Below are 18,082 nucleotides of genomic sequence, written 5' to 3'. Positions count from 1 at the left end.
AGAACATGCTGGATTAAAAGAACCATGTGCTCAATATAATTACTGCGTGTCTCACCCCCCATCCCCCCACCCCTAACATAAACTCTACTCTCTGCTGTTCTTGGCTTTCTCCGATATCTGATCTCCATAGATAATTCATGCTTTGGCCTCTCTGGCAGAGTTTGTGGTGGTTGGGTGTGGTTTGTGCAGTAGCCTGAGCAAGCCAGAGGGTGTCTGTGCATGGTAAAGAAATGTCCCAGTTGTGCCATCAGTCCATAGATACATTTGGTCAATTTTTTTTTTATGCTCTGCTGCTTTGCCAACCTATTAACCCTTGAGATGTATACCTAGCATTTTAAGTTATCATATGTGATGAGAGATCATTATAAGACAGATATTTAGCATCTTTGACAGTAGGGTAGGGCGATATAATCAAAATCTTATATCATGATAACAATAGTTTTTTTTTTTCTGTAAATAATGTTTTTTAAATTTCACAATTCTCAAAAACAACATTATAAATAAATCTCAAGAAATATATTTAAAAAATTCATGATTTTTTATATCATATGTTTATGTACAACTTACGTCATACAAATTAATTCAAAATAGACGATTTTAAGCCTAATGCATGGATCCAATATAGGCATTTGTTTTTTTAAATTAAATCAGATTTATTCTGCCATATTGCGTTTTGCACTTTCTCCCATACTTAGTGATATAAATGCACCGTCTTTCTATATATAAAGTCTTTGTTTGCATAGAGGGCAATGGTCAAAAATTCACCCTCATTGTTGTGATAGTCTCAAGCTACTACAGAAAAATACTTGTTGGTTGTTGCTGCTAAAGGAGGATTAGTACAGGTTACTATTCACTTGTTTCACACATTTTCACACAGGCACATTTTTGTGTGCATTATTTGCACAGTGGCCTAGATACAGTGACTTGTTTGTTTAGTTCAGAATTTGCTTGATGCAGCTTTGTTGCCTCATTGTCTGCACTATCAGGTGATTTGTTCAGATTAGGTGCTCTGAAATAGAGCAAGTCAACCCACAAAGGTAGCAACATAAAATAAGGAAAATAAGCACCTTTTTTTAAATTTATTTATTTATTTATTTTTTTATACATATTGCATGCACTTTGTTTTTCCAGCATTTCATGGGCCATCAAATATGTTGCTGGCTTTTGAACTGAATGCTGATAACACGCTAGAAGGTCTCCCTCCTCTTTAGCCTGGGATTTCTAACAAGAATGTCAAATTTGGACTCGTCTGACCATAGAACACTTTTACACTTTGAAACTTTTTAAATGAGCCTTGGCCCACAGGACACGACGGCACTTCTGGACCATGTTCACACATATTGTTTCCTTTTTGCATGATAGAGCTTTAGTTGGCCTCTGCAGACGGCATGGCGGATTGTGTTTACCGATAGTGGTTTCTGAAAGTATTCCTGGGCCCATTTAGTAATGTCATTGACACAATCATGCCGATGAGTGATGCAGTGTCGTCTGAGGGCCCGATGATGTTATGCGCTGTAGATGATGCATTTTTATTGGCTGGTCAGTAGACGTAGGTCGTAGCAGCAAACACACTGTGCATTGATCAGGCTGAATTTCTGACACTGTCAGAAAAATATTGTAGGCTATCTTTGGTCGTAAGACCGGGAAAACGGCTGTCTTTGAACCTCTCTCACTGTACGACATAGGACCACAGATTAAGAGCCACAATCACAGAAATCGCCACGATTGTTTCACGATGGCAATCTTTCGTCTGGGACAGCCAAAAATCGTGCCGTGTATCCCGGGCTTTAGACATCCCTTTTATAGCTAGGCTAATCATGTTACAGACCTGATATCAATTCACTTAATTAGTTGCTAGATGTTCTCCCAGCTGAATCTTTTCAAAATTTCTGTAAGTGTAAAATTTCTCCGTTTAAACATTTGTTATATCTATGTTCTATTGTGAATAAAATATTGGCTCATGTGATTTGAAAGTCTTTTAGTTTTCATTTTATACAAATATAAAAAACGTCCCAACATTTCTGGAAATCGGGTTGTATAAGATTTAGATTTTCTGTGTGGTTTTCAAAACTGTCACCTTATCATCATGTTAGCTCTTCTACCAGACCAAGAGGTGTAGGCAGAGGCAAAAGAAGAGATAGCAGGAAACAAAGGTATTAAAAAAAAAAAAAAAATGAGCACACTATATTTAAAAATCTTATTTGCATATTTCTCAGTGTTTGTTTACATGTAAGAGAGAGACTGTAGATTTTAAATCTGCATATCTGTTGAAACCAAAGTAGTACACTAGCATAGATGACTTTGAAGCTAGCAGATGTGTTCAGTGCATGCTTTATGGTGATGAAGCTAGTCCTTAGCTGAAAAAAAAAAAAAAAAGTCGGTAACACTTTACTTTAAGGTTCTTTATTAACATTATTAACATGAACTAATAATGAACTGCACTTATACAGCGTTTATTAATCTTTGTTAATGTTAATTTCAACATTTACTAATACATTATTAAAATCTTGTTAACATTAGTTAATGCACTGTGAACTAACATGAACAAACAATGAACAACTGTATTTTCATTAACTAACGTAAACAAAGATTAGTAAATACTGTAACAAATGTGGTTAGCTCATGTTAGTTAATACATTAACTAATGAACCTTATTGTAAAGTGTTACCAAAAAGTCTCTACCTGCATTTCTGCAAAACTCCAAAAACTTACCTATACATACAATTCACTGCAGTTTCCAACTGAACAATATTGGCAGTAAAGCACCAACAAATTTTGTACTTTTTCACACAACGATAACAGTGATTTCATAACAATAACAGCACAGAGGAACAATATAATTGGAATCACTTTCAGAACATTTTTTTTTTTCCAGCTGATGAATGATAAAAACATTGACAGCCAATCACAATCCATTCAACTTTAAAGAACTTGAACATTTAAAGCGGCAGGCGACATAACTGCATTGTGTGCTTATAATAAACAAAAGGTTATTGTACGTTGGCGTGGATGCAACTGCAACTTCCATTTAATGTTGATTTAATAAAAAAATAAAAGTAAATGCCTCCTAACATTCTGTTTCTCCCCCCAACATTCAGACTGATAGTCAACAGATATGAGTTCAGTGTCTGAATATTATTACATCTGGTCCCCCCATTCTGAATATTTGGTGACATTCTTGTCAACAGCTAGTAGCTACTGAGATTCACTATGGACTAAACCATTTGATGAGGGCAGAGAGGGGTGTGATGAGAATGAAGCTGTGAAGTTTATTTGCTGTAGGGTAAGTCAACATAGATAGTGCTTGTTTAAATGCTTCTTTGGTGCTTTGCAAGCTGAAAGAAAAAATGGGAGTGATTTATTTTTTTCTTTGTCCCAACCTGATTAAAAATAGCCAATGTACAGTTTTCTGTTATTCACCTTTTGCAGTGCCTTAACAATATAGTTCACCTACAAATGAACGTTTTGTCATCAGTTATGCAGCCTAATGCCATTCAGAATGCTTTTTCCCCTCATTGCTCTTTTCCATAAAAGCTATTGTCAAGGTCTAAAACTGAATAAAAAGCCCCCACAAAAGTTGTTTGTGGATGAGTACATTATATTCTTCTGCAGCAATATTATTCTGTTGATTATGAAAAAGTTTTGGGAGATAATGTGATGAACATCCTCCAAGATAACGTGTGTGTGATATAATAATCTTGTGACTATGAGATGATATACTTCCTTTTTCATGGAGGCTGGAGGGTGCATCATCACAGTTGACTGCTACGTATGATTTTCAAACAGAAAGCTATATAAAGAGCTGTGTGATACGCAACACCTCAGTTGAAGGTGACTTGGGGGGTCATCATCTCTATTTAGCATGTAACCTCTAATGGTTTTCCAGTGTTTTCACCTTTAGCAGGGCTGTATAGGCTTACTTTTTAACTCAACTGTATTCATTTTCAGTTTTTCTCTTTCCCTTTTTCTCTTTTAATGAAAATGTTCTTTATTTAGTCAATATTTCATTGTGTCACTTTCACACATATCATCATAATATGTCCAATGCAGGCCCATTGACATGCCAGTAGAGACATTTCAGCAAATTATGTTACATTGCTTATTGTATGTTTCAAACACTTTCAAAGTGAAATGTCCAGTGTGTACATGAATCTGGCGATGTTTTATTTTGTTGGTTGCTATAAGTATTGTGGCAGTTCGGAAATGTCCAGTGAGTGTCACTAAAGGTTAATGCTCTAATTCCATTTGGAAATAATGTACCACCTACACTAAGCCCTACCCTATACCTAACCGGTAGCATATGGGAGATAAAAGCGCATTTGTTGAAGCAACCATGTCATGACTTGGTTGTACAAGTCTTTGAACTCTTTTATCTTGACTCGTGCTTCCTTGGACTCGTACACAAGTGGTTTGCGTTGCAAGTGCAATGCTGTACCAGGTGAGCTACCAAGCAAGTTTACTACGTTACTACTATTTGTTACTACTAATGGAAAATATTCCTTTTTTTGTTTAAATATTCCTCATTATCACTATCGTTAACAGTATGTTTTAGGCTAACCTTTAACCTTTTACACCTGTAATAGAAGACAAACTCTTTTGTAACAGCAGGACTGTAACAGTTTAGAAGGTTGTGGTTATGTTGTCTGTGCCATTAATGGTTTGCTTTGTTAAGGGCTTGGTGGTATGATAGTATATACCGTTCAGAGATTATACTGTTTATACCATAGTAGATATTCTGTATTTGAGCAGAAATGCTTTACATTACACATGAGAAGAAACATGGAAAAGAAAAATTGTAAAAACAGATTAGGATATGCATCAAACAAGTCAAGACAAGGAAGAACTTGTTATTAAGGGCGTAATGTTAAGTGGAGATTAGTTAATTACAGTTGCCGAGCAACATAACAATTTGCCACAAAATATAGAATATCTATAATTCAAATGTGTGTCACAGGAATGTAAATGAATAATCTTATCTTTTGGTTTGTATCCATACATTTTCAAATAAAAAAGTAAATAAAAGAAAATAAATAAATACATTTCATTTGTGAAGTATTTAATTAATTTTATTATCAAAAATAGGAATGATTATACAAAGATAAACATTGTTTTGAGGACTTGCCAGTTATTATTATATTGCTACTGTTACAGGTTATATACTGTATGTTATACACACATACTGTATGTTATACATACAGTATGTATAACATACATACTATTATATGTATGTATGTTTAAACTCAGCAAAAAAAGATACGTCCCTTTTTCAGCATACTGTATTTTAAAGAAAATACAAATAAGCTTTACAAATCTTTATTGGAAAGGGTTTAAATAATGTTTTTTTTTTTCCAATGCTTGTTCAATAAACCGTAAACAATTAGCCTATTGCACATGCACCCGTGGAACAGTCCTTTAGACACTAAGGCCCTGTTTACACCTGGGGCCCATTCTTCGTACGTTGCTAACTCAGTTAGCTGGATTTGATTGATGAGGATTTGGCATTATCTTGGATTGTTCGGTTCTTCAACGCTCATTCTGGACTTGCTGTCATAGCAACAGGTCCGTAAGCTTAAACCTGCTCGCAGGCTGATTTCATTTAAACAGGATTAGATTGCATCTTTTTAAGCGGAGGTGATGCTCAAAGTTTGTCCGAGCCACTGCAACTTTCTCACAAGAGTACCCTAATGTAAACCAGGGACAATAATAATGATTTAAAAATAAATTTGAAAATAATATTATAATGTCATGTAGTATATCATAATATAGACACAGCCAGTTTTACTCATTGAGAGATTCATTTGTGAGGGAATAATTACCTAATAATTTTATTGGAGTCTTACACACATGATGTACAGATATTCTATGCCGTGCGTGCATTAATTTGAACCCGTGACAGCTACTATGGGAGTGGCTTGATGAAGCGCAGGAGATGCAGATAACTTGGGGCACATTCAAGCTCAAACCGGTGCACAACGTTTTGCTACGGTTTCCGGGTTGAACGACATGTTTCGTAGAAACGGTGTGCAACGGGGTTTGAGATACATTTTCTCTTGTTTGGTGGGTGTGTCAAAAATGTCAGCCCAATCAGCAACAACATGTATATAAACCATGCGGTATTAAAGAGACAGCTCGCACAATGGGTATGAATGTAACAAAGTACTATACATATTTATATATTTTGCTATTGTATTTTGGAGTGACACTTTCAAAAACTTTTCTATTCTCCTCTGATTATATAATGGTAAATATTACAATATCATAGCACAACAACAGTGATCAGCAATAATGATAAGCCTAATACTCACAATAGAAATAATAAGGTCATAAAGATCATAACACAGTCTCGGAGGTAAGAAGTGGATTATCCTTCATCTGAAATGTTTGTCTTTTCATCCTGAAATGCGAGGCAAATGTTGGATCACAATAATTAGGAACAACAGTTTCCACAAATCCCTTCACTCGATTGGGATGTTCTCTTATTCTGGATGGCAAGGGCAGTGAGCGTATTTTGCCATATTAAACACGTATTTATACTGATTTCATCAGGCTCCGAAAATTCTTCAAAAAGAACACAAAGAATGGCCTTCTCAGCTGCCATAGTTGCAACTCTTGCGTCATCAGAACAGGATGTTCAATGCACCACTGTTTCCGTTTAAAAAACATTTTGCAACGTTTTATCGGGGCTGAACGCAGCCCTGATCTTGACCCTTAAGAAACTTTAATTAATGCTGTCAAATCTGCTTCAAAGGTAAATTAGTTGCTAATTACAACATTGAAATAAAAAGTGCCTGTACAAATACTAGAAATCGTGAATATAGCCTAAATAACTGGGTAATCATGTAAAAAAAAACAAAAAAAAACGGTGCACATTTTATTTATCTATGATAACATTTATGTCATTCGTCTGTCATTATATTCGCTTGGCTGTTTCCTTATAAATGTCTAGAAATTCGTCAAGTTTTTCGTCAGGTGTCTTTTTTAAATATATGATGTCATTACGTTCCCGTCTTGACTCCAGCCAATCGCTGCATTGCTGATCGTGGTTTCGATTATCGATACATCTGCTCTTTTCAGGGAACACGAGAACGCGCAGTAATCTTAGACAACTTAATCCAGATATTTTTATCCAATCCGCAAATTCGTTGAAGAACCAAATTAGCCAGAGTTCAGTTATCACGATTAGAAGATCTAGCATCTGTCAAATCATCTCAGATGTATTAGGGAGGTACGAAGAACGGACCCCATGTATTAAGATGCGTTTTGGTCAATCGGATCACAAGTGGATGACGCTAAATACAGGTGTAAATGGGGTCTAAAAGGTTTTAAGCATTGTCCACTTTCGACCAATTCCAGAGGTTGTCAAATACGTATTCGACCGGATTGCTTTTGTAGTGTAGACGCTAATGTGGTCGAATGTGTTTGAAGAGCCACAAAAAACAGCCTATACTCTCCAAATACTGACAATGTGTAAACATTATGGGAAGCGCGCTAGCTAGAGGGGATTTAAACTTTGTTAGCTGAAGACCCAAGTTTGGTTGGTACCAAGCACAATGTTCTCTCATCATTCCTGATTTCAACACGCACTCACAGTGTTCGGCGTGGTCTTGCGGCTAGCAGAGCAGAAACTAAAGCTGATGCTTTCCGTATGTTTTTCCGTCGTCTCCATGCGTCTCATGTGTAAATTGTGCAAGCTTATTTTGCCCATGCTGAAAAAAGAACATTTACCCAGCTATAGGCATTCCCTTTAAGAAATCAAGACAGAAGTGGTTGAAAACCAAAAGAGACAGATTTAAACACCAGGTGCAAACAGGAATGTGTCTGCTTCGTCTACTTGTAATCTGATTGACCAAAACGCGTCTTAATACCAGGTGTAAACATGGCCTAAGTCTATGTTCACTCTGTCAGTACAAATCCGATTATTTGTGTATCCGATTGTAATATGATCTAAATGATTTGTGATCTATGATGACTGTCCACACTGTGTATCACAACTGTTCAGATCTGATTTGTGTGTCCCGTGGCTCTCTTTAGTTTTCCGGAATGTCTGCGTTGGTTTCCATGGCAATGACATTGTGTTGGTAGGACTGCGACAAAAATGACATGGAGGTGTTTGCAATGTTGTCTTACAATATGACATGATATGTGTCATATTCTAAGAATATGATATGTGTAGTTGCAGTGCTGGATTACTAATGAAGCAACAATCTATGACATGCGTGACTACTATATCAGCACGGCAATGATGACATGCGTGAACATGTCATAACCATGCTGATATAGAGCCAAATCGCATGACTACGAGTGTGATATTGCTCATAAATATGTACACCCTTTTTACCTTCAGAACTGCTTTTATTCTTCATGACATAAATTTAACAAGGTGCTGGAAACATTCCTCAGAGATTTTGTTCCATATTGACACGATAGCATCAAAGATCCAGGATGGATCCATGCTTTCCTGTTGTTTATGCCAAATTCTGACCCTACCATCTGAATGTCGCAGCAGAAATTGAGACTCATCAAACTAGGCATTTTTCCAATCTTCTATTTTCCAATTTTGATGAGCCCGTGTGAATTGTAGCCTCAGTTTCCTGTTCTTAGCTGACAGGAGTGGCACCCGGTGTGGTCTTCTGCTGCTGTAGCCCATCTGCTTCAAGGTTCAATGTGTTGTGCATTCAGAGATGCTCTTCTGCATACCTTGGTTGTAACAAGTGGTTATTTGATTTACTGTTGCCTTTATATCAGCTGGAACCAGTTTGGCCATTCTACTCTGACCTCTGGCATCAACAAGGCATTTTCACCCACAGAACTGCCGCTCACTGGATATTTTCTCTGTAAACCCTACAGATGGTTGAGCATGAAAATCCCAGTATACCAGCAGTTTCTGAAATACTCAGACCAGCCCATCTGGCACGAACAACTTTGCCACGTTTAAAGTCACTTAAATCACTTTTCTTCCCCATTTTGATGCTCAGTTTGAACTTCAGCAGATCATCTTGACCGTGTCTAAATGGTAAATCCACCGAGTTGCTGCCATGTACTGGCTGATGTACCTAATAATGTGACCTGTGAGTGTATGAAATATCCTCTCACTTTTAACTGCTTTAATTTTCAGCAAATGTCTTGAAACATGTCTAATTTTTTTTTAAATCTGGGAAATTATACAGTGGAGTGTGAGTAGGCAGGGAGGACTGTTAAAGCATCACTACCATTTGCCTTAGTGTTCTTAGTTCTGACTTTATCAGTGAGAGTGTATCAGAAATATGAGCAAACTGTATGTCTGTCATTCTGTCTTATTGTCAGTCTTTGACAGGCAGTATTTGATGTCTAATGCATGTGTCTATGTGCACCACCTCATGTGTCATTTTGTAAACATGGGTGTGCCTGGGAGTTTGACTGCAAACACATTAACCCACTTAGCACAACATACAGTACAAACACAAATATTGAGGGAAAGCAAACGTGAGTCTTAGCAGTAGATATATTTTTCCACATTTTGCAATGTGGAAGTAAGCTATTTTTTTATGTGCAAGACTTCCGATTCACTAGCACCTATAGGTAAATAACTAGAAGAATAGAAGTGCCATAAACTGTAAATCTGTGTGTTTATGATTATGATAATGAAATTAAAATAATATGATAACAATTGAAAGTTTGCAACATAAAGCAGTATAATGGTATGTTTTACCATTTTTATGTTTTTAAGCAGTATGATTTTGTACAGGTAGAATAACTGGAAGCAAATGACACTGGAAGCCAGACAAGTTACAAATGGCTGTGCCCACTCTTTCGTGAAAAATATGGTGGATAGTCTTATATCTTCATTTAATCCAGTAGGCCCAGGAAGAGAACTTCCTGGAATTTTTGCATGACAGTATTCCTTGTCACATGTGCTCTTGTGTATATATAAACTTACTGTACAATAATAACCTGGGGCTGTATTCACAAAACAATTTATCTTGCAACTAAGAGTTTTCCTAAATAGCAGTAAAAGTTCTTAAGAGTTTTCTCTTAAAACCTATTCACAAAACTGCTGAGACCAACTTTTACTAAGGAATGGAGAGAAGTCTTAAAGGGTTAGTTCACCCAAAAATGAAAATTCTGTCATTAATTAGGTCATAAGACCTTTGTTCGTCTTCAGAACACAAATTAAGATATTTTTGATGAAATCTGAGAGCTCTCTGACTCCTCAATAGACAGTAATTTAACCACCACTTTCAAGGTCCAGAAAGGTACTAAAGACATCGTTAAAATAGTCAACGTGACTGCAGTGGTTCAACCTTAATTTTATGAAGCAACAAGAATACTTTTTTGCACAAAAACGAAAATAAATAACAACTTTATTCAACAATATCTTCCCTTCTGTGTCATTCTCTTATGCTGTTTACGTCCACTGCTTCCAGGTTCTATGTCAGAATGCTGACTCATTATTGCTCTTCCGCCCAAATTGACGTGCACGGTCGTCCGCCGGAAGCTCTTTCTTTGAATTTATAAAGTTTTAAATATGGATATTTTTCTTACAAAAATGCATCCTTTCGCTTCAAAAGGCCTTTATTAACCCTCCTGAGTCGTATGGATTACTTTTTTTATGGATGGATGCATTTTATCTGTCTTCAGAATTTGGCCTATCATTCACAACCGTTATAAACCTTGGAGGACTAAGGATATTTGTAAATATATCTCGGATTGTGTTCGTCTGAAAGAAAATGGTCATATACACCTAGGATGGCTTGAGGGTGAGTAAATTATGGGATTATTTTCATTTTTGGGTGAACTATTCCTTTAAGATGTTTTGTGAATAGGGCCCCTGAACTATATCTGCAGACCAGACTATCGTACATTTTTGTACATTTTGGGGGGTTGGCCCCACAAAATCAATGTAAATCATCTAATTTATAATTATTTATAATTATATTTGGACACACAATGGCTCAGTGTCACCTCTCAACAAAAAGGTCCCTGATTCGAGTCTGACTCGAGAGGCCTTTTTGAGAAATGTACGTGTTTTCCCTGTGTTGATGTCAGTTCCCTTTGGCCCAAGACATGCTGGGATAGACTCCAGCATTCCCTGTGACCCTACAGTGGATAAGGAATATGGATTGTTTGGATGGATGGATTGTTGGAACTTGATGGACATAAAGCAAAGGATAATATTATTTATAACAACTGAATAAGGGGCCATGCACATATCACGTCTAAAACGCGTGGAAAGCGCAGCCGCACAGCTTTCTCCTTCTTTCCAAAGCGCTTGCGCTCTCCACGAGGAGTAGGAAGTTTCAGCAAAGGATAAATTGATTTCTAGCCCTTGCATTTGCTTTACTACTAGATTTATTTATGGAGATGAGATATAAAAACCACCCTGTACAGCGATGATCAGCAGTTTGGCTGAGATTTCAATGTTTTGTTATGGAGGCTGCATTTTCAGGACCGCATTTCTAGGACTGCAGTTCTAGGACCCTAGCAATGATTTAGTTGTTTAATTGATTAAGTTTAATTTATATATTGTTCTAACCAACCCCTAGCCCTGAACCTACCCGTTGGTAATGCTATTGATTCAATTTAATTGATATATTGTCCTAACCAACCCCAATCTCTAAACCTACCCATTGGTAACCCTGTTTAAATATTTAAAACTAGATGGCGCTGTCACAAAAACTAGGGTCCTAAAAGTGCAGCCTCCGGCAAAGCTACTGGAAGGCAAGCCTGCAACCTTTAGCCAAAAAAGCGTAACGGCTAATGCTAATGCGTAACGGCTAATGCTAATGCCAAAGGATGAGAGGCTTCACTATGCTGATTAAACAGCTTTTGTGGGGAAATAGCTAATCATTTAATTAATCGACAGCCTGTTTGCTAATCTTCAGCATGTTTTACACTAAATAATACTTTCGCTGGGAACTATATGTAAATTTTAGCTTGATTAAAAATGTATTTTTTTTTAAGAGAATGCAGACTAGGGAATGTTGCGACTGATGTCACTGCCATTACACGATAGGCTGAGAAGGGAGCACGTGATTAAGTTAGCCGTTACACTTTCTCCAATGGTAAGAGATACAGAGCCTCTTATCTCCCTATTATATACAATCTCTGCCTCCGGTATTGCAGGCAGATAATATTGGAAGCTGATCAGTTGGTTCTTGTCACATGACCGACGGTATATTTGCGGCATTCTGAAAAGTTGAGAATTTTTCATTTCGATGCGCCTGAAAAACGCACCGCATGTGCGTTGCGACCGCGTCGCTTCCACGCCTGCCGCGCGGCTACATTTGAAATAACTGACTTGCGCGCGGAAAAGACGCGATATGTGAACGGCCACTGAACAATGCAAAACAGCCTCATATTATGTAGATTAACACTAAAACAGTAAAACTAATAAAACTCATAAAATGGCCTGGATTTTAATTTCTGGATGACCTGCAATCAAAGGCATTGTAAAATTGACTATACATCAGATTTATTATATTAATGCTGCATATGAAGTTGCTTGCTCATCAACCCTAAAACAAAACTGTGCTAGTATAGTGCCTAATACCCAGAAATGTTGATGATATAAAACTGATTTGTAGGGAGGAACGGTGCAATTCACCCTCAATGTTGTGCAAAACTTTTTATTACAATTATAGTCCAATTCTTTAGAGGATTGAATGGGTAATAAACATCATAACATGGTTCCAATACAGAAGTATCTCAGCTGGTCACAGGGCATGTTGCTTTGTCTTGCTCCTGAATAGATACTTTGTATCCACCAACTTTTGGCAAATGGTGATATCTTTACTTGGTCATGCTTTATCCCTCCAGTGAATTCATTAATATGGACAGGGCTTTTAAACATTTGTCACATAATGAATGAATACAATGAATAATGCTTTGTGCCCCTGCATCAGGTTAATCTTTATCACATTACACACGTGGCTTTCACCTCTCTGATCTTAATCAGAGTATTGTCTGGAAGTGTGAGCCTCTCATATGATGCCTACTTTTGTTGTCCTTGTATATTATTGGCCTGCAATTTCAAAGCCTCAAGGACTGCATTTAATAGCGTTATTGTTTGACTTCCTTATGCTGACCCCCTCAAGCAAGGGGAAGTCTGAGGACAAGGACTAAGATGTTAGGCTCATCTATAACTAAATTTTCCATAGGCGCTGAACCAGTGGGTGCTCGAGCCCCCGAAAAACAAAAGGTATTCTTCATTTATTTTAACCAATCAAACAAATCATTTGAGATTCTGAAACCTCTCTGATTGGTGGATCTCATATTGCATGCCAACGGGTCATAATACACAGTTCTACCATTATTTAGCACTACAACATAACTTGCACATTTTTTGCACAATGATAAATTGCATTTAAGTAATTAATAAAATAATTAATCAACAGATTTGAATTTCTAGAAATGTAATAGTGTGTTATGTGTATGCTAGGTTAAAGAGATGTCTTTTTAATCTAGATTTAAACTGATAAGAGTGTGTCTGCATCAAGAACAACACTAAGAAGACTGTTCCAAAGTTTGGGTACTAAATAGGAAAATAATCTACTTCCCGCAATCGATTTTGATATGTATTATCAACTGGTCAGAATTTTGAAACTGCAATAGACGTGAAGGACTATAATGCGTTAAGAGCTTGCTCAAGTACTGAGGACCATTTAGAGCTTTGTAAGTAATTAGCAAGATTTTAAAATGTATGCAACGTTTAATAGGGAGCCAGTGCAGTGTTGACAGAACCGGGCTAATATGGTCATACTTCCTGGTTCTAGTAAGAACTCTAGCTGCTGCATTTTTGGATCAGCTGAAGTTTGTTTATTAAGCCTGCAGGGCAACCACCCAGTAGAGCATTAAAGTAATCTAGCCTTGAGGTCATGAATGCATGAACTAACTTTTCTGAAACTTGGTTTGCATCATCACTCATCAAAATGTCCTGTTGTCTTTGTGTGCCAAGCTGCTTTGTTAAGTTTAGACATATTGTTCAGCAGCTATAGGTCAACTCGGGCATTAACTTACAACTTTGCAATGCTTCAGCGAATCAAAACTCTTTTGATAACTTTTTGCCAGCACTGTCCCTAGCTGCTCCAAAGCATTAAAAAAAAAAAAAAAAAAAAAAATTGAACTGATAAGCATTTTTAAATAACAGATCACTGAAATATTGAGAAAAAGCTGATTCCAATCTCAGTTGGAGGCATAGTCAGTTGTTGAAGTTCTTTCCAATACATGGACATATGTCGTAAAAAAAAAAAAAAATGACTCTTTGAATTGGCTTTGCTCAATGTGGATACAGAACAACACAGAGGAGCAGAGAGAGAAACATAATGTCTGCTGAGAGAGAGGAGTAGTTGAAAGAGGAGAGTAGCTGGATAAGGACAAGGCAGAAGAAGAGGTAGGGGAGAGGAATAAGAATGTGTGCTGGACTGTGCATCTTTATGTTTTCCCTTACACATGTGGAACCAAAGATTCATATATGTTGGATTTTTTGTTGATCACTGGCAGCAATTTCATGTTTATAATAAAGCTTTTACTACAGTGATTCCAGTACCGCTAATCTGTATGAATACGCGGTCTGCGTAGGTCGCCAACTACCAATGGGGAACCATCGACACCCCACCCCTACAGTATGTCCTGGAAAGCAATTTCAACCAAGATGGCAATTGAAGTTCTACATAGAGAACCCATTTGACCAGTGGCGGCCCTGAGCAATTCTCAATTTTTTTTTTTTTTTTTTTTTTTTTTGCATTTTGAAATGTAGACTTGGTATTTAATGAACATAATGTGGTTTTGAGCAGAAAATTAACTATTTGGCTAATTGTGTGATGTAGGTGAGTTGCTGTGTTAAGAGTTTAGAAAAAGTACTTTAAGTATTGGTAAACGTTAACAATTGTAAAAAAAAAAAAAAAAAAAAAAAAAAAACTATAAGGGGCCAAGCACAAGAAAGGTATGACGAGGCATTCAGGCATGGCTGTGAGCATCAGACCAACTGCAACAATGAGTGATTAAAGACATTTTTAGATTATTTTAGTCAAAACTGTTGAAAAACCACAAATACAATCACTAGTAGTATGATTTAATTGTTTATCACTTTTGACCATTAGGTTTGTTACCAAATTGATGTGGTGTGGTCAGTATGAGGTGACGATGACATGCATTGAAGTGTGGTGTCAATATGCCAATGCTTTGTAGAGTTACAACCTCAGAATCAGCTTGGCACCATGCCATTAATTTCATTGATGTATTATTCGAAAGCAGTTTTGTCTATCAAAAAGCTTTTAATAACTTCGCATTTTTATATTGTGATATCTTGATATAAAATGTATCGTTACACCCCTAGAAAATTCAAAATGGTGCAAAAAAACACAGCAAAGTTGTCTGCAATTCTTCCATTTGAAATGTTGTGTAATGTGTGACCCCCTATCGTCGATCCAACGTGTAATGTGCCCAAGACAGCAACTAAATGGTACCCCAGAAAGTTATTGTGAGAAGAACAGTGATCAGATGACTTTGTGTTCTTTGCATTACATTCCAACTTGAAAGTTTTAGAGCACCCCCCCCACCCCCCCCCCCCCCCCCCCCCCCCCTTATCATTATACATTATACGTACATCAGCATAGATGTAGTCCTTACAAAAATGCAACATGCTTAGCACCAAAAAAAAAAAAGAGTTGAAACTGCTGAAACTTCACTTGCCCCAGTGTGCATTATCATCATGGCATTTTTCATCATCATGGAAAGTTTACTAATTTTTCTATCTTTAAATCACAGAACGTGCATGTAAAATATTGTGAAATGGCTCTGTCATCAGTGTGACATTAAATCATGCATACCTTGCATTTCCAGACTCTGCACCACTGGCTGTTGTATACAACATGCAAACAATTTGCTTTTTTTCATATTTCGTCTTCTTTCTCTCTTTTTGCAGTTTTGTCCTCACATCCATGGTTGTCAACCTAGCTGATGGAAAGGAACGCTGTCAAACAGCTCAGCATGGTCTCCAGGCTGCCCAAGTTTGCTTCCCAAACCTCAGGCACCACCATGACCCCCCTTCCCCAAGGATCTGCCCTCCCGGTTTCCTCCTTAGAGTCTAAAAGTGGACCTATAGGCAGGCACAATAGTTCGACACGTGTGCAATCCCTAAATTGGAGAAAGGGTGAAGAGGATAGTGGAAATAAAGTTCAACAGTCTGGCAGATTGGATGAGGAGAGTAGTGTACCTATAGATTCACAGATGGTGACTGAAAAGCCTTCCCCTGCAGCTGCAGTTAAATGTAAGAGTACAATCCCCACTGCACAAAGTAGCTATCCCAGGAGTATACCCCAGCCTAGCAAAACCATTTCCCGCATGACTACTCCCAAACGCCCCTCCACAGGAAATCCCCTCAATGGTATAGCTACTCTGAATGGAGTCAGTGGTGGTAATGGGCATTATGGCTCCTCAGGGCCTGGTCTTGGTCATGTATCCCAACAAAGAACCCTGCAGAGCAAACGGTCCCTGTCCAATGACATTGCCAAGTCTGCCTCTAAAGAGAGTCTCATAGTGCGCTCTCAGAGTTTCACCCACTTCAAGAAGGCAGCTTGCCCCACCAACCCACCTATGACCCGTTCTTTCTCCTTTAACAAAGCTACAGAGCTTGCTCAAGAACTCCCCAAACCTTTAGCACAATCTCCAGTGGCTAGATCACCCCTCATTCAGCCAAATCCAGTATTATACGAAGGGAAAGTAGGTAAATATGAGATTGCAAGGCCCTCTGTAACAACTAGTGTTCCTCTTTTGCCAACGACCACAATAAAGAAATCCCTTTTACCCAGCTTTTCAGTTAAGAAACCCTCTGTGCTCAGTTATAGACTTACACGTCCAACACTCACCAAACATCTCCGTCCCGTTGTCTCTGGAACTGTCCAAAAAGAAGCAGAATTAAGTAAAAATATCCAAGACCCTACACCGATAGCAGAAACCAGTTCAGAACCATCTAGCACCAATGAAAGTATTGAAACTTCTCCAAATGAGACTTCATTTGAAGTAAAGGAAGTTGAAGACATTCTGGGCCCCTCTATGGAGGTTTTGGAGGATATGTCGCTATCATCGTCCTCCTCTGTGGAGAACAATGATACTAGTGAAGAGTACATGGATGACTTTGATAATCTCGGAAATGGAGGTGAGGCCCTGTTTCTGCCTGTCCTCAATGAGGGGTTTGACCACTTAGGACTATGTACAGATGACAGCACTCTAATCACCAAGTGCAACGAGGAATCATCGATGACCAACCTGCACACCTTCTTATCCGAAACTGTTGACTGGGCAGGGATGGGACTTACAGGTGTGACTGAGAATTTATCTACTTCTATTGCTACTAATTGAAAATGTATGCATTTTTTTTCTGACTTTTGACTGTTCAAACCCTAGTTACCTTTAGAGTGTAATTCACGACCCATGAGAAGAGTGAAATGATTGGTGTTATCTGATTGGTTTGGCAGTTCTTGCTGAAGTTCTTGGTGAAGACTCGCTGATTAACTAAATGAAAAACCTCAAAAGCTTTCCTTTTGCACTGCCTTCAGATTACTGCTATACTCATAATAAAAGTTAACGTATTGATAAATAATTATTTGAGATTTAACATAACTATTTGAGTTACGACTGGCTTGAGGGGAGTCCAGCCCCCGCCATTGTGTTTTTTTTAATGTGCCATTTGTTCTTTTACTTGACTAATTTTTTTTAAGAGTTGTTACTGAATTTTAAATTCAGCAAATAGTCATGTTACGCATAATCATGACTGATCATTGTTTACATTATCAATCACTGGCGTCACAGGGTACTCGTGCACATCCCTAATAATAGTAATGTGTAGGGATGTAACAATATATCGTGTCGCAATCACAATGAAAAAATGCAAAAATATGTATCGTGGATAGTGACAATATGTATTATGTATAGTCAAAGACTTTATATCTTAAATGGACTTTGGTATAGTTCATGAAACTTACTGAGAAAAAATTCAAGTTTACAGAGTTTTAGTGTCAGTACGACATTAAACTACTATATGTAGTGTTGAATATAATGTATAATAATAAAATGGGGGAATATTTGTGAGTCCTGATAATACCAA

General features: G+C 37.5%; 1 protein-coding gene across 3 annotated transcripts in view; it reads left to right on the top strand.

Moving 5' to 3' along the window:
* The window catches only part of ccser2b (coiled-coil serine-rich protein 2b), a 73,262-nt gene that overhangs the window by 1,497 nt on the left and 53,683 nt on the right, over positions 1-18,082 (top strand). For all 3 annotated transcript variants that reach the window (XM_051913595.1, XM_051913596.1, XM_051913597.1), the window contains exon 2: positions 15,902-17,296. In XM_051913595.1, coding sequence (XP_051769555.1) covers positions 15,937-17,296 — 1,360 coding nt within the window. In that variant the 5' untranslated portion in view covers positions 15,902-15,936. The remainder of the gene's footprint in view (positions 1-15,901; positions 17,297-18,082) is intronic.

The sequence above is a fragment of the Ctenopharyngodon idella genome, chromosome 12 (genome assembly GCF_019924925.1).
Source record: "Ctenopharyngodon idella isolate HZGC_01 chromosome 12, HZGC01, whole genome shotgun sequence".
NCBI lineage: Eukaryota > Metazoa > Chordata > Actinopteri > Cypriniformes > Xenocyprididae > Ctenopharyngodon > Ctenopharyngodon idella.
The sequence above is the reverse complement of the archived record's forward strand: the minus strand, read 5'-3'. Positions and strand labels throughout refer to the sequence as shown.